Genomic DNA, 23,925 nt, shown 5'->3' on the forward strand with positions numbered 1-23,925 from the left:
TTTCCGCATTCAACTTATACAACCGACATTATAAAATGCCACGAATTATACTGTAAAAGCAAGTCCCGACTTATCCGTGAGTATATACGGTAACTGTTTTTAAAGGAGATGAGCTGTTGGTGTTTCTGGTGTTCTGACTGAAAGAGCCAGTAAGCAACAAAGCGAAGGCCCAGTGTATTTCTGCTACAAATGTTCAAGTATTTATAAACACTGTTAAAACATACAGAGTAACATTTACAAGTGTGTAATACCAATCTTAGTGTTGTGCTGATTAAAACCTCCCGGCACAGAGTACCTTTCAGTTTAAAAATAATAATAATAATTTAGTGTTGCTCCCATCAGATTTTTTTTTTTTTAAGGCTGATACCGATTTCATGTTACTTGATCAGCCAATTCAGATGCGATTCAGTTTTTTTCCCTTCCTGTATCTTATATATATATATATATATATATATATATATATATATATATATATATATGTATATGTATATGTACTTTTTACACTAAGCTCCTCCATAACCAGATACATAGAAGCTGTATGACCTATATTAGTGTATTTGTATAATTAGTATAGACCACAGGTATTAACTGTTCATTTTTTTTTAAAGTGAAATTCTGTAGGCTTGTTGTTCAGTGACTATTAAAATACTAAAGTAAAATTTCCTTAAGGTACATACTTTATGTGCAAAATATGTATCCATAATACATACAGTATGACATAAAAGGAAATAAAATGCTTCTTGTTAATTACAAGCTGTCATATTTAATTTTTCTGTAATGCACCTATTTGAAACAACGTTTAATTAACGTAGTTTTCACCATTTCTCCAACATGATTTAATCACACAATTAATGGAAATTGACAATTAAACACTGCTTAAATGTACAGGCACTTATAGGTTTAATCATCTTAAATCATTAACTGTACTACAGCATTTTTGCTGTTAAAATATACATTTATTGTATTTATACAGGTGGGTTTTTTTTTTCCCCTCTCCAGTGTATCAGCTTGACATTCTTAGTTCTTGATGTTCTTATAAATATGGGTTTTCAGTTTTAATTCTGTAGTACTTGTTTCTTACCAAAACTTAGGCTGTATGACACAGTGACAAATAATAAACACAGTATAAATCTTTTAAAAAGCAGCCATTGTATCAAATGTTCGTAAGTTATCAAGAAAACACAAGACTAACATTCTTAACAGGTTTTTAAGTAAGATACATTTTGCTGTTAAGCTAACGGGCCTATTGTTTTATTACGCAACAATTTCAAATTCTTCTTTACCATTTCTTTTTCCAATTAAAAATGTAACCTCTTGCACTCAATGCTCAAGCTTGCCATCCAAAGTGAAAGTGTCCATTTTTTTAAAGGATAAAATGGAAAGGACTGAATTAATTTAAATATCTTGCCATTTGTCTTAACTACAGAGGACGACTACTCCGATTTCTTTTTCTCAGGGTATTACTCCACTTTCTTTAACATAAAGACAAATATTGCAATCGCCTCTCGCTCGATGCTGTACAGAAGAATCCATACTTTTAACATAAGCCTCGACTTGCTGTTCTTACACTGCAGCAAATTAAAAAAAAAAAAAAAAAAAGATGGTGCTGGCTTATCTACTTTAATACCTTGCGTAAAGGATAACTGAAACTAAGTTAATGTATAGAAAAGCAGAGGCTGAAACAATTGGTCACCATAAGTCTGCGTGGATTGATTACATTTTTACTATTCTAAAGTTTTACCTAAAACACACAGCTTTTTTTTTTCTTTCTCCAATTTACTTGTATTCTTCAAATTAGGAAAGTTCTGCTTGTCCACTCTACTAAACTGAAAGTAACAGTAAAATCCAAACAGTTGAAGTTGCTAAACATTAAATAATGGCCTTTTTAAAGTATTTTTTCACCTAGCATTTAATGAAATAAGCACTTGCAGTCTTAGAGATTCCTTTTTAATACTTTAATCTAGTCCTACCCAACTTTGAGTTTTCTATTAATGAATCATTCACAGAATTTTTGTAAAATTGTTTCTTACACTGTTGCATGGTCACCTGTTTTAATTTTTAAATTGTTTTAACAGACACCTGTTCGGAAGATAAAGGAACATTTTAGTACTGGTCACGCAGAGTCCCCAGCCACAATTGTTATTGGCAGAGCACATAGATCTGTGCAAGTAGTAGGTCAAGCACCTCGTCTCGTCCAAAATGTGGCTTTGTTGAAGAATATGGAAATGAATGAAAGTTTTACAGGTATGGTTGTAATTTTTCTCCTTTTATTACCATATTTTCACAAGCACACCATTGAAATTGTGCACATCCGTTTGGGATAGATATGTCTGGTTTCAGTAATTTTCTGTTCTTTGCAAGATGTGTTCTTTTGTTTGTTGTGAATTATGATACAAATGTAACTGGTAAACATCACTTTTTATGACTGATCAGTACAAACTTTTCTGCTATATGATATTCTTTTCCTAACCATACTATCCACTGGACAGGTCATCAATTCCATACTCGCATATGAAGCTCTTTGGTGGAAAAAAAAGTATTGTGTGTGTGTATTTAGGTCTGTAAAAGCTAGTGGTGCTCTGATCGAACTTTTAAAGGTTTGTACTTTTTTGCTTCATACAGTAGGCTTTGGTAAAAACAAGTACAATATTAATTTAAATGGTAGCCCATATTATTACATCTCAAGAATTAGGAATGTCTTGCTAGTAAATGGATAAAACACTAAAGTGCATTAAATTAATAAAAATGGTTAAAACATGCCAGTTATGTATATTTACACTTAAGTAGTGTTCAACTGCCAATATCAATTTATTGAATCAATGTGTGAGAATATATATATTTTTGTTAGACAAATGGTGAAAACTACTTAAGGTTTGTTTCAGATAAGTACATCACAGAAGAAATTAAACATGACAACTTGTAATTAAGAGTTGCGTTTTATTTTCTTGAATGCCATGTGTATTCTGAATAAATATTTTCTTTCTATTGAATTATGTATTTTAAGGGAATTTTATTTTTATGGTCACTAAACATATAAACCTATTGAATTTCATTTTTGAGAATAAAAAATTAATAGGTAACACCTGTGGTCTATGGTTTTAATTATTTAAAAAACAAAAACAAATGTAACACTTTAATATAGAACTAAAGCTTCTCTGTATTTGTTTATGCAGGAACTTAGTGTAAATGTGTTTTTAAATAGACACAAAATCCTGATTGGGCTGATCCAGTAGCATATTTTTGGTGAAAAGTAACAGCCCTAAAAGAACATGATTGGAGCAGCCCTGTCATCAACTAATCAATGTCATTTATAATAGATGCTGAAGATCGCTGCCATCAAATGTTGTCATCTATTAGATGCTTTGTTATTAATAGGAAGACAACCATGATGTGGGAGCACCAGAAAAGAAAAAAATATATAAGTATAGTGGTGCTCTCTAACACTAAATCACATTTATAGTTAATTCACACTCAGTCATTTTTGGAGTAAGCCTTACCTGTGCACTTGGTAAAATGGTGAATAAGCAGCTAGTAAACAAAAATAATCAAAGCAATAGAAAGATGATGTGACATCTTTAAGTGTCAGATCTAACAGCACATTATGTGGTAGTTTTTAATTCCTAGTCTAAGGCCTGCTCAAGGAGGTTTTTTTTTTGTTTGTTTGTTTGTTTTTTTATATAAGCATAAGGCAAAGAACATGCACTTAGCATGCTTAAGAATGTGAAAAAGCATACATATCAAGCTGGTTTTATGCAGTATACATTTCCTTTTGCAAACTTCAGAATGGTAGCATGACGTCACACCGGTATTCACTCATGCCAGTATACCGCCCACCACTAGTACATAAATGTACATGTATATTTGCTGTGTATATGTGGGTGGTAGTGTTTATTTGTAATATAAATATTATGGTGGTCCAAAAGTTCTTTTAATCTGTCAACACCGCAAGAGTAGGATATAGTTAGCAAATATGTCACTAGGTATTTTATGCCTACAGTCTGGTTAATCAGTCCCCAGATTGGCATTGTGCTTTGTCAGAATGTGTTTCTGCCTTTTATTCCACTATCATGCATGTGACATAAGCAATATGTTTTTTTCTCTCCTCTCTCCATGTTGCCATGTCAGATTTTCAAGACAGTTACACGTTTACCCCCCAAATATTTGATGGACATCTTCATAAAGAGTATTCCCCATTAACAGATTAATTGGTGTCTGCCCCCACCCTCATTTGTGTCTGTATATATGTGTACAGCATTAGGGCTACGTTTTAAAAATATCAGTATATTGGAATGAGCCATCACAATATGTGAGTTGATGCAGTCATTGCTGTATTGATATTAATCTTTTTTTTTTCCATATAGTTCATACAAGTATGTGAGTGATGCTGTGTTCAAATGTACAATGTTCAGCAGGTGGGAAACCTATTTAGCAACTCGGCATACATTGAAAGTGTCAGGCATCCCTCACTCTCTTGAAACAGTTTATATTTTTTTCAAATAAAACACCACTACCAGCAATACTCTTAAATGAAAAGAACAACTACTCCATTTGCCAGAAGACAAGTTGATGATTGATGTTTTGACAAGATTGAATAGTTCTTTCAACATGACTGAGTGATTCCTCAAAAAAACTTGCTACGGCACATGTATACCTTTTGAATTTGCAGAAGATGTTGCATAAACAATGAACCTCTTGAAATTTCTTGAAACATTACATCTGTCACAAACACTTCCACACTGTCAATTGTTTCACCTGTACACTCTCTGTTCCTTCAGTACATTCATATTACTTCAGGTGAGTGAGATATACAATGGTAGTGTCACCAATACTTGAGGTAGCAAGCTGTTCCTTGTAAAGACTTGGAGCAATTTTTTCAATGTGACCTTGGTATTAGATCCACATTTTAGATCCCTTATTTCCTGCAGAATAAAGACTCTTGACCCTTTCAAATTGCTGTCATTGCTGTACATTCAACAAAAGCCAAAAGTATGCAAAATGTAAATGTGACAACGATACTGTGCTTTAAGTTTCTCTTTACATTACAAAATAAAGTCTGCATTACTGTAGAACTAGTAACATTTTGTTGACTGTTGAATGATGTTAGTTACAGATTTTAAAAAATATGCCTAACTTTTTTTTTCTCATTTATTCATCATCCATCCATCCATTTTCCAACCCGCTGAATCCGAACACAGGGTCACGGGGGTCTGCTGGAGCCAATCCCAGCCAACACAGGGCACAAGGCAGGAACCAATCCTGGGCAGGGTGCCAACCCACCGCAGCATTTATTCATCATTTAAAAAAAATATTTGAATGTTTTTGGTTATGATTATTTATACATATGAATGGTTTTTCATATTCCATTTACTAACCCTTTTCTGGATGGTACAATAATTCAAAAACTTCTGGTAGTGCTTTGAGTATGAGGTTTGATTGTGCAGAATTAAAAGCTAGTAAACTACTGATTTGTCTGCTTCTGAATGTGTTTGTGTATCATATAAAATATTCATAATTTTCTGTGAATTTACAAATACGTATCATTTCATAACTTTTTTTCCTCAGTATAAGGTAGAAGGCAGCACCCTATCATTGTGTGATTTATATTTCTTTCAGATGGTGCTCATTTCTTTTGTAATATTATGTTTTTGAAATATTCATTATAGTGCTGGGCGGTATAACCAAAATTCTATATCACGGTATTTTTCAAAATTATACTGGTTTCACGGTATTCGACAGTACAGTATTTTTTCCCATGAATGAGTGGATGTTAACCACATTTTCCACGGCAATTACTGCAATAGACTGGCTAAGAATAACCTATTCTACTGTCCTGAGAATTGTACATTGTACAAAAAAAACATTTTTTACTGTGCACACAAGTATTAATACAAGTTAGCATGGCCCCATAAAGTGATAGTTTTCAGGGGGGCGGCACTAATGAAGAGCAGGAGTCACATTGCATGATAGTTGCAGTCGTAATATAGAACCTTTTTATTGAACAAAGTTTGCAAACAACTTTAAACTAAAATTTTGACAACATATTTTCAACCATCCAAAGAGGCATTTAGACTTAGTAAAATATCCAGAGGTGCTTGTCAAAAGTCGTATTTCTCTGAACATGTCTTAGAAAAGGAATAAATAGTAAATATTTTCGTAAACCAACTACACTTTGTTAATGTTAACAATTTCTTTTCACTGACACGTTTATTTTAAAGTGACTTTTTAAACAACTTTACCATTATTTAAACTGCATAATATTTAAACTAATAAATAATAAAATAAAAAGTCCAACTTCCAGTAATATTACTTCAAAACTTCAAGCCCAGATGCATTACAAAGTATTCACCAAATAAAAATTAAAATAAAACAAGTGCAACTTGCATTAATATGGACCTTGGTTCAAGCTAAGCTATATACATAAATAATAAAACTGCAAATTGTATTTATAATGCTATTCGTGGTATAGCCCTACGGAATCGTATTAGGGCCACAGTAAAGGAAAAAAAAAAATGCAGACACGGACGAAAAAAAACTATGTAGAGAAAGTCGACATGTTGACTTTATTCTCAACATTTCCACTTTAATCTCTATGCTTATGTTGAGATTAAAGTCAGCATTTCCACTTTGTTCTCATAGTTTATTTTGTATTAAAGTAGAATGTCGTAAACTAAACTTCATCCTAAAATCAATGTTTAATTTACTAATTTTCTCAAACCCCATCATAAGTTAATGTAGCACATTAAATGCTTTGTGTTGTGTTCCCTGACCCAGTTGTTAATCGCTACACGCTTCTTAAACTGACTTCCTCTACACTAAGAGGAGGCGCACGATCGCCGCACAGAATACATTCAGTTCATGATATTCCTGCTCTCTGAAAATTTAGAATGCTAAGATAAATACTTGATATAATTTTCAGGATGAAATGCATTAAAGCAGGTATTAAATATGCACGGTAGTGTGGCAGTAGTGCTGCTCCCTTTTAGTGTAGAGAACTTTATGGCAGGTGTGACGAGGCTCCAAAAAACGATGTATGAATGGGTATCGCACCGGTTTAACGTAAATGTTGGGTTCGCAATCTGGTGTTCAGAGACACGAACACAAAATTCAATGGATGTTCATCTGAGCGGGCTTTCTTTATTGCATGCGTGCTGTCTCTGACATACCAAACCCCCCAGTTTCTATCGTTCCTTTTTCTTTCTCCACATAACCAATCGGCACACAATAAACATCTTGGTGAAATTAATACTAGTTATAAACTTAGACCACGGAGTGTTCAGAACTTAAAAAAATCTTTGTTATACATGTTTAATTATGCCATTCATTCATGGTTGTGCCCATCCCAGCAAGCACTGTGTGCGAAGCAGGAGCAAATCCCGAACGGGGCGCCAGCACATCGCAGTGTGAATACAAGCAATACATACACTAGCAAAATTAATATAGCATAACAAAACCCCACATCCTACATGACTTTGAAAGGAAACTGATGCACACCAAGTAAACCCACCAGAAAAATATGCAAATTCAAAGCAGGGAACACCTGGGACTCCATTGCTGCGAGGCAGCAGTGCAACCTCCACGCCACCGTACCCCCACATGATTAATACATGGTTTAATGCATTTTATCAAGTATTTATCTTAGCATTCTAAATGTTCAAGGAGCAGGAATATCATGTAATTAATGTATTCTGTGTGCTGCCTGCGTCTCCTCTTAGTGCAAGAGGAAGTCAGTTTAAAAAGCACGTAGTGATTAACATGGCTCGGGAAACACTTAACACAAAGCATTTAATGTGCTGCATAGCTTATGACGGGGTTTGAGAAAATCTAGTAAATTAAACATTGATTTTAGAATGAATTTTAGTTTATGATGATCTACTTTAATAACAAATTATGAAAATAAAGTCAACATGTCATCACACTATTACACAGTACCCAGGTACATTACATAGTATTGAAAACAAACAATAAAACAAGTACAACTTGGCTTGCAGTATTATCCAGTAGTATAGAAACAGTATCCTCACATTTGAACATAATGGTCCACATCCGACCTTTTAAATCCAAAGTATCTCCAGACAACAGACGTAACTCCTTTTTCCAACAAAAGTTTTTCTGTGTCGTCATGTTCATCTTTATCATCTGCTACAGCTTCAGTTTCGGAATGTTTTCTGTCCATTTTCACCACGCAATACTTCCACTACTGCATGTACTCCATTGTATGCATGTATAGCGGTGTAGCAGTGAAAAAGAGCCCCCTGCACAACACCTCCACTAACACATGTACTCCATTGCATGTGTTTAGCTGTTTAGCAGTGTAGCAGTGAAAAAGGTCCCCCTTAAACAGTTTCCCGCTGCGCCACGTTCCAAACGTTGTTTAGACAGTTTAAACCGGTGTTGCGGTATAAGAGAAATCCATATCATAGCAAAAATAAACTTTTCGGTATGAACCGGTATACCGCCCAGCACTAATTGATTATATTGATATATTGTAAACATAAAATATTTGAGTATGATAAAGAACTTAACTTTTATAGTAGGATATATGTTCATATTTGATATTTTCTTATAGTTAATGCTGGGAATTCATCATTCAGAAAATGTTCTTTTAATATCTTGTCAAATATAGGTGTAATAAAGTTAATTGTTGTAGTGTAACATTCCTGAAACAAGCTGAAGTCATTTTATTGTTTTAATTGTCTAAGCAATTATTTTAATGATTACATTTTGGGAAAAGCTTTAATATTGAAACATGATAGTAGCATTTGCTTTGGTTAAATTAAAGGAGCTTAGGATGATTTAAGGTTCTGTGAAGCAAGGTTTTTTTTTTGTTTTGTTTTTTTTAATATAATTATCCTTAAATGTAACAGTCTGAATTTCAAACAATCTACATTCTTTCTTCAGGAATTGATATATTGTTTAGTACACCACCCACCTATAAAGTAAAAAGATCTTCAAGACGCTCCAGAGATCTTGAGGTTCCTGATATTACTTCAGTGTCTCCTTCTGAAGCTTCAACTATGAAAACCCCTGAGGAGACAGGTCAGATTCTTTACTATATAAAACAGGATGCTTATACTAATGCTGTGTTTGAGGCAATAATTCCACCATCAGGTTCAATTTGAGCAGCAATCTGCACCACAGGACACTTGAGAAATTAAACCTGTATTTGAAAGATGAAAGGTAGTGCAGGTGGTCAGGAATTGACTGGATAAAAGTTTCCACACAAGATTCTTTATTTTGCCCAATTAATACATTGGCAAACAATAGAAGTCCTTTCTCTGACAAGTGAATGTAATCTTTTACCTATATACCTATAACAGGATCCCCGTGCACATTGCACCTTTGTATTTACTCTGATATGCACATTGCTTCTTTTTTTCCTTTTTTTAAAAACAAAAGTCCCTTATTGTTCTCCAGCTAAATATTTTTTTACGTTTGCATTTTCACTTGAATATGATTTTAATAACTTTGGCTTTAAGTATGTGGATAAATTTTAGAGTAGTGGATCACCAAAGTGAGAACTTCTTCAGTGTAATGTGTATATTCAGTATATTGTATCTTTTGCTGAAACCGGTGTACAGTCTGCTATAAATATTTTAGAAACCATGGCCTCCACTTTATTTCTTTATGGTTATCTTTCTTTTTTTTTTTTCTTTTTTTTTTCACAAATTCAGCTAAAACCTCCTAAAGGAAAAAAATATTTTTAATTTGCTTTTCAAGATGTATTTGGAGGTTCTTACTGCTGCCTTCGCCTCCTCTCTAAATGTCTGTTCTTCGTTTCATCATGCTTAGAACTTTAATTTCATGTGGTCTCTATTTTGTTTAGGAAAAGGACTTGGTATATACTTTGTCCTTGACAAGCAGTGCAGCGGTTCTTGGTTTAATGTTCCTTTGTCTTAATCATGTTGCTCAATAGGCATATGCTTCTTAAGGAAATAGTCCTTTTGAAAGAATTAAAGAAAAAAGTTTCTTAGGCCTAAACACGTACAGGGTTCCATACTAGACCAGTATCACTTGATTTCCAACATAGGTTACAGATTCGCTTCTTTTAAGCAACATCCAGTCTTTTCAAAGCCAAAACACCTCCACGTGAGTGAGGATGATCCACATCTTGTAATTAATTCTAACAACGGAGATTGTGAGGCTGGTGCCGTTTGCTTACTCCGTTTCAGGCAGCTACACTAGCTTCTCTTGTGGTGTGCTGGCCGTGCACACATGTGCAGTAGTCTATCCTATTAGGTTACCTGAGACAGTGAATGTGTGGACTCAAGGCATGTTTTTGTAAATTGAGTGACATTCTTAATAATGTACGAGCTGAAATTATCAAAACACCAATTAAGATATTAAAACATGATACATATCTCACACAAACACACTGAAATTTCAAAGCTCAATCATAATATTCTGTATGTGTTTTTTTAAAAAGTACTGGATCTGCGTTGTATTGCATCTTGAACATCTGCGTATTACTCTTTTACAGTAAGCACATCTTGGTGGTTGATTTGCTGCATACTGGTATACTGAAAATGGCATGCCATGTGACTTGTGGAAAATAGGAAACTTTATTAATCAAAAGCAATAGAAAAATATTCAGAAGTAATTCAGTAATATCTTTAGGGTGGTTCAGAACATTTATTTTACTTTTCAAAATTGCTTAGTTTTGAAATTCAGTTCTTAATGTTTTGTTTCTCTGTACATTTACATCAGTAATCTACAAGCTCCTGAATGCCTTTGGAAAATGTTTGTGTCAACTCAAAGCTTTCTGTACTCCAGTAATGTCATTATCTAACAGATGTGTTGATCTTTGACTGAAACTCTAATTTCCTCCCCATCCATTCTGTTTTGGCAGTGAAAACAGTGGCCATAGTTCTGACTTGTCTGTTTTCTGAGCTCAATGCACCCATCACACTTGTTTGACTATTTTTGAAAATCTTTGCCCATTTCCCAAGGTATGGCGTTGTCCCTTTACTAAGAAATACATATGAATTGTATTTCATTTAGCACATAATGCCCCTAAAAAGTGCATAGCACATTTTCTGTTCTTTGAACCAAATGGTTAGATTTACCTATATAGCCATGTTAAAAACTCTGCAGAATAGACATTACATTAGAGTAATGAACCGTCAAACCAAGGAGCTGTAGTGCTGCAAACCCTCGGTGAGCTACAGAACAAAAATGACCTCGAAACAGATTTTTGAAGAAAATTAATCTCTAAAAACCTTGCAATGGATAGGAAAACAGTGCACTCATTGAAGACTTCCTTACCAAGAAATACATTTTTCATTACAGCTAAACTAGGGGAGCATAGGTATAAGGGGTCAAAAAGAATATCTACGGACAAAACAACCAAATACTCTTTGGGGTCTATCAATATAGGTCTTAGACCCCCTCTCTATGGTGGAATGGCTCACTTGCTTGTTAACAAGCATACTGAACAAAGTATTCCCTTTATTTTCACACATCTCTTCTTCTAGGTTTTTGCCTATCATCATTCTGTCTGTTTGGTCATCAGCCCTTTCTCCTCCTAACTCAGCACTCCATGAGCCCCCTTACCGTGAAGCAGCTTTAAATCTTTTTTCTTAAGTCTCCAGACTAGAACACTCTAATAGTCTTAAGTGTCCCTGCATTTTTTAGATTTCTATTGCCCTTAATAGGGCCATTTCAGTAAAGCACCTTTCTAGCTGCCTACTCTAAGGGGCAACATTGTCTTGTATGTTTTCTTTGTTTCTTTCCTAGTCTTTTTAGACAGGGCCAAGCATACCTGATAACTGCTATTCTGGAGTAGCATCACATATCTCTGTCCAGATTCCCTGGTGTTCATTTACATTCCATAGGTTTATAGCTCCCAGCTTCCCCTTTGTGCCCACCCTACCCACATGTATATCTAATAACAGTATCTAGTTGTGTTCTGCGCCATCCTGATTTGCCCTTGCACCTAACAAAATCTAGACATCCAAGTATTTCCTCAGATGGGCCACTGAAAGAAATTAACACTAGAATTACCATAGCCAACGAAAAAATTTGTAATTCCTGCCCACCTTAAATCCCTTTGCACCTTTCCGTCAGTGTCTTTTTGTCTTCTAAATGTGTCGATAAGCCCAAGCAGCTTGCTGTTCCATAACCCCCACCGCCTCAGAATGGACAAGAAGTTCTCCCAGTTCGTTCCTTGATTTATTATCTGGGAGTGAGCTACCCAGAATTGTAAGGGGAAATAATTTGATGTGTATTTTGTGTCTACAACAATCTATGTAAACACATCGTTAAAACAAACATTTTTCATGTTTTAGTAATAAATAACAAAATGTCGACGTGAACTGTATAATGTGTAAAGGCTGATGGCCAAATATCAAATAAACACTTTCACAAAAGGTGCAAGTACAATACGACAGCTTCTGTGGTTACAACTGCCGACTTGCAATCCAGAGGCCATGAATTCGAAACCAGCTTCGCTGCAAATTTACCGTTTTGAGTAGTGAGCTGCTCTTACTGTTATTATATATAGTATCCATGACCATGGCGTTTTCAACATAGTGCAGGCAGGCTTATCAAATGCAATGGACCCTTAAAAGCATTTTTTTTCTTCCTTTGTTTAATTCCAGATTGTGTACCTGATTAGTTTTTGCTTTGTAGTTCATTATTTTAATATATGCAGTAGATGAAGATACAGATGTATAGCTTGATAACCTCCTTAGCCTTTGACCACAGCACCACTATGGGCCATTAAAACCGTGCTAAAAGCTGGGTCACATGTTTTGGGCCTGCTCCAAATTAACATCATTTTGGACCAAAATTTTTAAGTGCCTTTCAGATAGCCTTGGTGTGACAATCCCTCCTGACCCATTAACAGCTGTGTTTGGTGTTCTTCCAGATGGGTTTAAAGTGGAGAAGGACAAGCAAACAGTGATTGCATTCACTACACTTTTGGCACGCAGGCTTATTTTGCTAAACTGGAAGAATCCTAACGCTCCTCTTTTAAGTCAGTGGGAAACCGATGTTTTATACTATTTGAAATTGGAAAAAATCAAATATACAGTTAGAGGTTCTGTACAGATTTTTTTTAAAACCTGGCAGGATATAATCAATAAAATTTTAGAATAAGCTCTTAAAGCACCGAGGAAGCAATTATCTCCACATCTTTTTCCTCTCCATTCATCTCTACTGGCCTATTAAGCTCATCAATTTAGGTATGTCTATAAGCCTTAAGTTGTACTCTGTTGGCCATGCGCTCTCTCTGGTTTTTTTTTTTTTTTTTTTTCAATCTTATTTGTAAAAGTTGATTTTTGTATGAATGATTACAATAAAATTTTTTAAAAAATGTGCTAAAAGCATTAGTCCTGAACATCACTCGGGCACCTTTTAAAGAGGCTTCTCGCAGAAGCACTAGTGCCAAGTATTGCTCGGAAAACTCTATTGGCGTGTCTTAAGTGACGGACCCGAGTGTAACCCAGGTAATGGTGCAGATGACATGTCTTTTTGCTAACCTCATAATGGCGTCTTGTAAGAAACATTTTTCAGCAGCCCAGATGTTGGATGCTCTTGACAGTGATATGAGCAGTGTTGACAAAGTGAATCTGTATTCAGGGAGTGAAACTGAAAGAATGAAATAGAAAGTGATTCTGATGAGTCTGAAAGTGACGCTGGTGTCAATCACACTTATGCATTGTGCTGTTGAAAAGCTGATCAGTCTGGAAAGAAAATCCACAAGGAATCGCGTTACTAATGTCCCGACCGTGAGGTTGGATTGTGTATTTCTCTGTGCTTCAATATATATTATACAAACAACACATTTTGACAGTATATGCAGTATTAGCAATATTTTTATTATTTGTATCATTATACTTTCTACACTTCTGACTTTGCACATTGTTTTTCACATTTTATAGTAGAAAGATCAGTTTTTGTAATTTTTCAAGCCAAACCTTGCTTTTTACATATTTTTTCGAGACAAAACGTAATGCTAAGGAGGCTAAGCTATAGATGTAATGATGTTTTCAATCTATAAACATTTAAAGTTTAAGAATCATTAGAAATAATTTAGCCAGTCATTTTCCCACCCACTATATCCTAACTACAGGGTCATTGGTCCGCTGGAGCCAATCCCAGCCAGCACAGGGTGCAAGGCAGGAACAAACCCCGGGCAGGGTGCCAGCCCACTGCAGAGAAATAATTTACATAATTACAATAATGGGTACTGAAGACCAGTACTTTCTGGCAGATGTTCTCTTTATGGAAAACTGTCATTTTTCCACCTTTTCACCAATATTACTTCAGTCCCTTCACAACAACCAGAGGAATCCTAATGGAATTTTAGCAATGGTTACAGACAACGCATCATACTGTCTGAAAGCATACCAGGAAGTTTTAAAAGGGTTCCTTCTACCTGCTTCTGTCATGTAATGTTTGGTGGGAGAGACGACAGCGCCATAAATAAGTAAGGCTGCATCACTAGTGATGCTGGTGAAGTTTGCTTTCTTCAAGAAGCTTGCCTGGAAAAGGAGACTGGCAACCTTCTTGTCACTGAAAGAGATTCTGCTGACCAAGCCTCCATAGTGACCAATCAATCACCTCCCATACAGTTGTGCTAGTGTGCTGTTTCATTAAAAGGAATGTAAAGTTTCATTTCTGTATTTTGATTTATTGTAGCTGTTGCTACCTTCTTATAGTTTTTAAAAAAAAATAATAATGGTAAAAACTTAAATCTGAATCAAAGAAAAATGGTGCACAATAAAAAAGCACAATACACAACCCAATTGTCCGTTCTTTCTTTTTCTTTCTATCTATCTATCATTGCCTTACCTTTGAGCATTGGTGTGTCACTTATATGACGAGATCATTTTAATGCCTGCATTTGACTACTCCTAATTTCCGACTATTAAGAATTCTTTATCTCCAATTAGAAATGGTTAGAATTAAAACTAGTGATGTTTTTAATCCACTGTATATACACCTGAAGGATTTATCCTACTTATTTCTGTGGAGCTTTTAACTTGAAACGGCTAAGTTCCAAATAGTCGATGTTCTCATTTAACTTGAAATATACAAGAGTTGGAATATACAGTATTTGATTTTTTTTTTTTTTTTTTTTTTTTTATCTAATCTAGGTTTATATTAAACACGCGTCTTGAAAATGTACTTTGTAGTACAAAATATTTAAATTCACCAGGTAATTTCAGTGTGCTTTCTCCCCTTTATTTCTTTAGGAGAAATGGTAGTGTCGCCTTTAAGTCTTCCTAGTACTTTCAGACGTGGAAGGTACAACAGAGAAGCTGTTTCACGTCTTCTCCAAGAAGAGTACAACGGTGCAGAGTCTCCTAGCAAACCACTGAATAGATCAGCGTCAAGAAACATTAAAACATCCATCATAAATATTGAAAATCCTATGACATCGGACCAAAAATTAGATTCTTTGGAAAACCTGAGAGGAATAGCAAAGCTAGTGCAGACTCCAAAGCAAAAAACAGTTGTACAGTATTCTGAGATTAAGGATGTGAAAAGAAGTATGAAAACCCCAAAGAAGAAATCTGATTCTGTAGAAGATTTTGTTGGGCTGAAGAGAATTATGCGGACTCCAAAAGATAAAGTAACTGTAGAAGACTCTGAAGTCCTTAAGGGTGTTAAAAGGATCATGAAAACTCCAAAGCAGAAATCTGATCCAGTAGAACATTTTTTTGGGCTGAAGAGAATTATGAGGACTCCGAAACAAAAAGCAACTGTAGAAGACTCTACTAAAGCCCTTGAGGGTGTTAAAAGGATCCTGAGAACACCAAAACAAAAGTCTGAGCATGTAGAAGATCTCCGTGGACTTAAGAGACTCCTGCGCTCACCTAAAGAGCCAAAAGTATTTATTGAGGATCTAACAGGAGTAAAAACAATTATGAGTACTCCAAAGCAAAAAAGTCAGCCAGTTGAAGACATGATTGGTATAAAGAGAATAATGACTACTCCTAAACAAAAGGGAAGTCCCGTTGACCGTGCTTTTGGAATTAGTAGAATTATGAAATCTCCAAAGCAGAAACACTCTCCAGTGAAAGACTTTGCTGGATTGACTAGTCTATTTGCAGAACCCCAGCAAACTGGAGGCCAGACAATAAACACAGAGCTGTTGAAAACAAAAAGCACAGTAAGCACTTTTTTCTGTAAATCTTTTAAAATATTAGTCTGGGTAAATCAATGTTACCTGTCTTGTGAAGTGAACTGTGAAACTAACTTTCTCACAGATGTAGTTTAGCAGAAGTCTGAATGTAGATGTAGTTTTCCCAATACTTTCTGCTCTATTCTTTAACTTTTTTTTTTTTTAATTAAGCAATGGCCAGATTAATAATTTTGCAAGAAAATATACTTCTAAAGTGCAGTTAAACAAAAAAATATCTTACTGAATACTTACATTCAGTTTGTCTGTGTAATGATTCCTGGGAGAAACTTAACACTGTTGTTGCAACTTTATAATGAAACTGTTAAGCATCCGGTGCCATAAGCAAAGGCTGAATTTGTTTCTGATTAGACAGAATCTGTTTTTCCTTATGTTATAATGACAGTTCTAATGGCCATTTTCAGTGTTGGCTTATTTTAGTTATTTAGCAGACAGTTACAAATGCAGTGTGCATCTTAGACATTGAGTGTCAAGTTAACAGCCACTTAATGATGCCATTTTGAAAAATTAAATATTGAGTTCACCTGGAAAAGTAAAACTGTTTAATCTTGTAAGTTATTCCTTGCCCTCATGTTCCTTCTTGCAGCAGTATGCTGGCATCCTGTCCCGTAGAATATCCAGTCAGGTCCAACACGCTCAGACTATACTACACCAGTTGCTAGGGAAAAAATAATATTAAGGCATTTCAATAAGGCAGTCGCACATGATTTTGCCTTTTTGTATTTTACAAGTATAAACATGCTTTAGGAATCGTGCTTTATTTTTCTGCTTGGTTACACCAAGTTTGTGCACAGAAAATGGTATTTTTATGAAGAGCTGTGTTTTCAAATGTAATTTATTTTGAAGGCATTGTTTATCCACCTGCTTCTTTTGTTTGTAGTATGTCTGATGACTTTAAAACAGTAAAAATAACAAAAAAATATGCAAAAGTACATAAGCTACAAACATTTATGTTCCACCCAGAATATTTAAGCCATGTTCGATTATACCCTTATTTTAAATGATTATATAATTCTTAAGTTTTTGGCTAGTTTGACAGCCTTAATTTCTAGTATCTGAGTGCAGGTTTTCTTCTGCTCTTAGTACTGTATGAAAGAATTCGTAGTCTAGTGGAGTTAAAGTAATGTAGTAATTTAATTAACCAAATGTGGTAGTAAACAAGAATTTAATGTCCAGTTTCATGACTTGCATGTAATGCTGTCTTTTTACCAACTTTAATGTGCTCTATGTATCATGACAAGTTGAGTAAGGGTTTGGGTAAGTACAGTTTCGAAACATGAGGTGTGACTTTGTAAAGATTACATCAGTGATGCTATAAGTGAAGAAATATATGTATATTAACAAGCAAATCGATGTATTTTACTTATTCTCATATATATGTTGACATAGACAACTTCTGTTAAACTTAATATGGTAACGTAAGATTATTTTAAAATACTATGGACAAGCAATTTTATATACTACCACATAAGCATGTGCCGATAATTTTTTGCCCACAGCTTTAATCATGATACACAACTGACAGTGTCAACCAAATTTTAACTGCCATGTAACTTCTAATCATTTGAATAGTAAGTTTAATCTGAGTGCTACATGCTTGTCATATTTTTACAATATATTTTGATCTTTTCCATCACATTTTGTTTGTAAAGGGTTAAGTGTCTGTAAATCAAGCACTGTTGCTCAAGATGCTTAAGATGCATGAGAAAACACAAAAAATGTGACACTTGAAATGTCCTCCCTTCACAAAATTTAATTTTCATTGCACCTAAAGTGATGTGGCCAGAATGGTGGATCTGAGCCTAGGGATCTGCACTGGCAATCAGAAGGTTGCTGGTTCAAATCCTGTAAATGCCAGAGATGATTCCACTCCATTGGGCCCTAGAGCAAAACCCTTAACTTGCAATTGCTCCATCCAGAGTATGATGTTAACCTGCATCCAGCCCTGCAAGAAGGCCCTTCAGCACCACACTAGTTCAGAACGTTTTTTTTTTTTTTTTTTTTATGGTGAAGTGTCACCCGTTGCATTGCTGCACTCTGGTCCTAATCTGGGATTCTGAGGTGATTTGTCATGTGGTGGGTGTGGCATTGCGCTGTTTCAGCGCATGCTCCTAACCCCCTCCCCCCTCTCTAAAGTAATGTGATACATTATCTGTAGTATATATCAACCCTGACAAGATCACCTGTAATTATTAAAAAGTATTAATACAGTTTTTCATAACTGTGCTTCTTTTTGTGTACATCAGAAGTATGACTGCCCTGTCTTTAATTAAATTGGGGTACTGTCAGCATGTACATTTTCTGCAACTGAATGCATTTAATGCTACATTATTATGGTCCTCATGTATTTCCTGCACGTTATAATTTGTTTAGGATATGTTTTTTCTAACAACTTTTTTTATAGAGATTTGTATGAGGGTTATTCAAGAAACTACTATGTTAAATAATACAGAATGAAATTTTGAAGGAAAGAGTTGAAAGCACAGGTGCTAGATCAGATGTGTGGGACAGTACTTTAGTGGCACAGATGGGATAAGTAAGTTAAGGACTAACGTAGAACTAAATTTAAGTTTCACTCCTTCTCTTTCCCTTTATACTTGCAGTAAAAGTGATAAGAAAATACAGATATAGGTAGATCTATTTATATAGATATATTTATTTTATGTCTTCAACAATTTTCTGTAAGTCGGCAGCTAACTTAGACTTTGTGTGAAACCATGTATATTAGCTGTGGTGGCTAAATGGGCATTATTGACACTGACCAGGTTTTTCAGGATTTTAAAGGCATTATAATTAGAGGAAAATCATTATAGTAATTCTAGTATATAGTAATTACTAGAATATACTAATTTTCCAATGCCCTTAATGATAATGAAAAGCAAAGGTTGGTGTGATGGATGCTTAAATGTGCTGTCATAAAACAGCAGTAACTCTGAGATCTTACTGCCCTGCTTTTTAATCTAGTGGACTGAGGGAGGAAAAAACAGGTCCCAAAATATGACATGAACAGGTATGTTTAAGAAACTGAAGACTGATTGTGGAAATGATGGGCTAAAACAGATCTATTACATATAGTAATATTAGCATAACAATAATGCAGTAAAATCATCCTGAAAGTACTGTCAGGTAAAGCAAATAACCATTCTTTTACATTGATGCATCCACTTTTGGCCTTTGAATAAGACATTTATAATATTTTGAATTATTAAAATTGTGACACTTGATCTGATAGTCCTATTTTGTAGCAGTATCTTTTCTAGCACATTATCTTTGCTTTTACCTGGTATCAGGTACATGCCTCATACCGTGAAAGGTCTTAATGTCTTGTAAAATATATGCAAGGTGCGCTGAATAAAGTTTTTGTCATTTAAATAAAATGAACAAGCAAGCATTAAAATTTCTGAGCCAAAATGAGTAACCCTACATAATGACTGATAAACTTATGTTTTGTGCATTAAAAGTGTAAAAAAAATAAGGATTTATTTTCACATGTTTATGTTCAGATTGTTTTTTTTCCTGTTATTTGTATAGGCACAGGGCAATTAACCTTGCATTAAGACTTTAAATTTGTACTGGGAAATTTAATTTGCTATTCTGCATTGCAACACCTGATACAGACAAGTTTATTGAGACATGTGAGGCAGTATTAAAGCTATATGTCAGATTGGTTTATTTCCAGATGTGGAGGGGGCCAAACCCCATAGTCTGTACACTTTTTTGGAATCCAGTAACTAAGAATATCACAACAACCTGTCATTACATAGATGGAGACTGAAAAATAATAAAGCACAGCGTGCAGCTTCACCAAGAAGCTAGTCGAAGTAGTTGTGTGTATTCACGATGATGTTTGAAACAAATGTGGCAACTAATTTACACATATCCAGATTTTCCCACTTAGTTACACTAAATTTGTTTGAAAATATTAAGATGACTGGTTCATCTTTTTTTGTTGTATTTAAATTTGGACAGTTATTTTGCATACAGTACAAATTAGTTTGATGGACTTATTTCCTGTCCAGGTTTATTCTTGTTTTTGTTTCCATTGCTGTAAGGAAAGGCTGTAGCTTTCTGCTCTTTGGGTAGATGAATGGATGGGTATAGTCAAATTTAAGGTAATTATAAGATAAAATGGAGTCAGGAAATATTCAGATTCACTTTCTGCAGAATTTGTTGCAGACTTAATTATAAATTGATAAATTTGCCAGTTTTGCACATCAGTCTACACTTGGTAACCCATAATGACAAAGTAAAAGTGTATTTTCAGAACAGTTTGTGAATTTAAAAAAATATATATATGTATAAATATATCAAAAGCTGAAATCTCTCATGTAAACATTTAGACCATTAATTCAGTACCTTGTATACCTACCCTAATCCCCGCCCCCCTCAAAATCCAGCAGCAATTCCTGCTTTGAACATTCTTGTGCAAGTTTCTACAAACTTTGCACATGTACATTTAGGCACATTAATTTTTCAAGGCATATCTTCTTGGGCTCTGTTAGATTAGATGGATAGTGCTGCCATCTTTAGGTCTCTCCAGATATTCTGCCCAAAAAGTTACATTTTTGTTATTGACCGGAGTCGGGTTTTTTTTTCTACCCCCCCCCCCCCTTCCCCTCCACTCGTGCTGTCAAGTCTTTAAATTTCTTTTGTTAAACTGCAAGTGGAAGTTAGCCACTCTATCATAAATTCCTGATTTTTGGAGAGCTATTGAGATGGTTATACAGTAATCCCTCATCTATCGCGGGGGTTACGTTCCAGAGCCCCCTGCGATAGGTGAAAATCCGCGAAGTAGCGACCTATATTTATTTTATTATTTATACATATTTTAAGGCTTTATAAACCCTTCCCACACTCTTATAAACCTTTCTCACTCTCTTATTAACCTTTCCCACACTCTTATAAACACTTCCTATGCTCTTAAACACTTTCTACACTCTTAAACACCGCAGACCAACACTGCACGCAGCGATCAGACGTCAATGTGTCTGCACTCGCTTTGTGAAGGGGGGCAGCTGAACTCACACTGAGCAGAAATGGACTTTGTGCTGCTTCTGCCAAAATGCCTGCTTGTCGCTCTGCGCGTTTGGAAGGAGGAGGAGAAATGGGGGGGGGGGGGGGGGAGGGCTGAACGCACGTTCGCTCAAACCCCTCCCTGGAGGCGCAGTAGCTCCTGCCACTTCGCATTGTCAAGGAGGTGGGGAGCTGAATGAACGCTAAGGAGAAGTGGACTTTGTGCTGCTTGTCGCTCTGCGTGTCAATAATTTAAAAGCCTGTACAATCGGGCTTTTAGGTGTACATCACCTATTTTCCTGTCTCACTGTCTTGTCTTGCGTGAAGTTAAAATGTTTTATAATAGTGAGATGTTACTCATATACTTAGCCCGACATCCACATATCATATGTGTTAACAAAGTGTGTTTTATAAGTTTACATGTGTTTGAAGCATGTGGGATGGGTATTTTAAGGCTAAAACTATAAAAAATGTTTGTTTATATGGTCTTTCTATATCGCGGATTTTCTCCTGTTGCTGATGGGTCTGGAACATAACTTCCGCGATAGGCGGGCAATCACTTGTATTTAAAAACCCGCGAAGTCGTGAATCCGCGAAAAGTGAACCGCGAAGTAGCGAGGGAATACTGTAGTCTCCATTGGGTTCTTGGTCACCTCCCTGACTAAAGGTTTTCTTTCTGAGTTGTTCAGCTTGGGCAGATGGCCAGCTCTATGAAGAGTCCTGGTGGTTTCAAACTTCTTTCTGGCTCTCAATTATTGAGGCCACTGTGCTCCTGGGAAGACTCAGAGGTTTAGAAATGGTTTTTATACCTTTTCCCTAATCAATGTCTCACCAGTTTAATTGGAGAAATCTACAGAGGAGTTTTCGAGGCTTGGTTTTTATCCTGGCATGCATTGTGAACTGTAGAGCCTTTTATACACGGGTTCTAAACTTTCTCAAATCTGTCTAGTCAGTTCAGGTTGACACTGGTGGACTCCAGTCAAGTCCTAGACACATCTTAAGGATAACTGAAGCAAACAGGACACACCTGTACCTATACTTTTGAGTCCACTCTATGCACCTAAACAAACCTACATTTTTATAATGTACCTTTTTTCCCCTTTTTGTTTAATTCAGAGGCAGTCCAGAAGATTTTCTAAAGAGCATCAAGAAGGACTAACACCTTCACATAAAGGTTTGTATTTTTAGAGTTCATACCCACACATTATGAGGAAAAGAATCATAATTGGAATGCAAGGGTTTTTTTTTTTAACCTGAAATTCTAACTAGTATAAAACATTTACTATTATAATTTTAAGATTTGTATTGGCCCAAGGATCTGTTTTTACTCCTAAGCTATATTTTATGTTAATGTATTTGTGTTGCTAATTGTGCTCTCTCTGTTTCTCTCTCTCTCTCTGTCTCTCAGCAGAATTAATACTGGAAAAGCCAACAAGTCCAAAGACTGTAAATGAACCTGCACCAGTTGCATCTGCATCAGATTATTCTGAAAAAAACTGTTGCAGTTTCAGCTGCTAGTGTGCAGTCATGTTTCTCTCCTCCCAAGTCTAGAAAATCTCCAAGAGGCAATAGAATCTCTTCGGATATTCTGCCTAATGCTCCTTTACCTGTGCAAAATGACACTTCTGATGGTAATCTGCTTGTGTCTGCTTGTCTTAAAACAACTGAAAGTTCTTTGAATGTTGACACAGTGAAACCTGTAAAGTCTCCAGTGATATCCAGGAGGTCACAACAGAAATTAGTTGCTCACAAAAATTTAACAAGTACCACACGATCTACACGTAGCAGAAGAGGTGCTCATAGTGAAAGTGAAGAAAATCTGTCTTGTGTCACAGCAGTGACAAGTGCAGTGATCTCAGAAGTTGCAGAAAAGGTGAACACACCTATTTCAAAAAGATCAGGTCGTGGTTCAGGCAAAGAAGTTGCAAAGAAGATTGAAAACCTTGAACTCCCTGCTAAGAAATCTACTAGAGGAAGAAAAGTACAATTAGACATGAAGGAAAGCAGGTCAAGGTCTGAAGAGGTTTTGGGTGAAGATGTTAAGGAATGTGAATCTCGCCTAAAATTGCACACAAGCCCACAGCAACCTACATCAGCCAAAAAACCTGGAAGGAAGCGGAAAACCCATGAAAATTCTTCAAATGTGATCCTCAGTGAGAAAAATTCCAGTCCAAATATGATAACAGATTCATGTGCTGAAGAAAATTATCCTAATCCTGCGTTAGCTGAAGATGCTTCTAAGCCAGAGAAAATGGTGTTGCAAGCTGAACATGCTGCATTGTCTGGTTTACCTCGAAAGTCTTCACGAGGTCAAAATAATAAACCGGGTACTGATAGCCAAAATGTGGCTGAAGCAAGTCCTGTCAAAAATGATACGATAGCACGTTCAAAGAGGGCAAGACTTGGTGTAGTAAAGGGTGCTTCAGAGTTGGAACAAAGTGTGTCAATTGTTCCCACCAGATCTGTCAGAAGTAAAGCAAAACAGGTTTCTGATAAATCGGAAATTGAATTCATTGAAAAAAGTCTTGTGGAAAGTGAAATTCCAGTTATTTCAAAAAGGTCTCGGTCTAAAGCTTTGAAAAAAAAGGAAATGGTTAAACTTACTATGTCAGATGATACCGATTTGGCAGATCCTAGCCTTGAAAAATCAGATCCATCTGTCACCTCTGAGACAAGTCCCAACTTTAGTAGAAATGTCATCTTAGAGGCAGAAACCGTTTCTACAGTGTCTGCACATGTACCTGTTAGAATGGGTACCAGGAAAA

General features: G+C 35.6%; 1 protein-coding gene across 1 annotated transcript in view; it reads left to right on the top strand.

Annotated features, from left to right (window-relative positions):
* The window catches only part of mki67 (marker of proliferation Ki-67), a 49,577-nt gene extending 26,762 nt beyond the window's left edge, over positions 1–22,815 (top strand). The window contains exons 12-16 of the mRNA XM_051922265.1: positions 2,076–2,244; positions 8,899–9,036; positions 15,198–16,117; positions 22,277–22,334; positions 22,569–22,815. Of these exons, the coding sequence (XP_051778225.1) occupies positions 2,076–2,244; positions 8,899–9,036; positions 15,198–16,117; positions 22,277–22,334; positions 22,569–22,678 (1,395 nt within the window). The 3' untranslated portion in view covers positions 22,679–22,815. The remainder of the gene's footprint in view (positions 1–2,075; positions 2,245–8,898; positions 9,037–15,197; positions 16,118–22,276; positions 22,335–22,568) is intronic.
* Positions 22,816–23,925: the final 1,110 nt, after the last annotated feature.

Source organism: Erpetoichthys calabaricus, chromosome 2, assembly GCF_900747795.2.
Source record: "Erpetoichthys calabaricus chromosome 2, fErpCal1.3, whole genome shotgun sequence".
In the NCBI taxonomy this organism is placed as follows: Eukaryota; Metazoa; Chordata; class Cladistia; order Polypteriformes; family Polypteridae; genus Erpetoichthys; species Erpetoichthys calabaricus.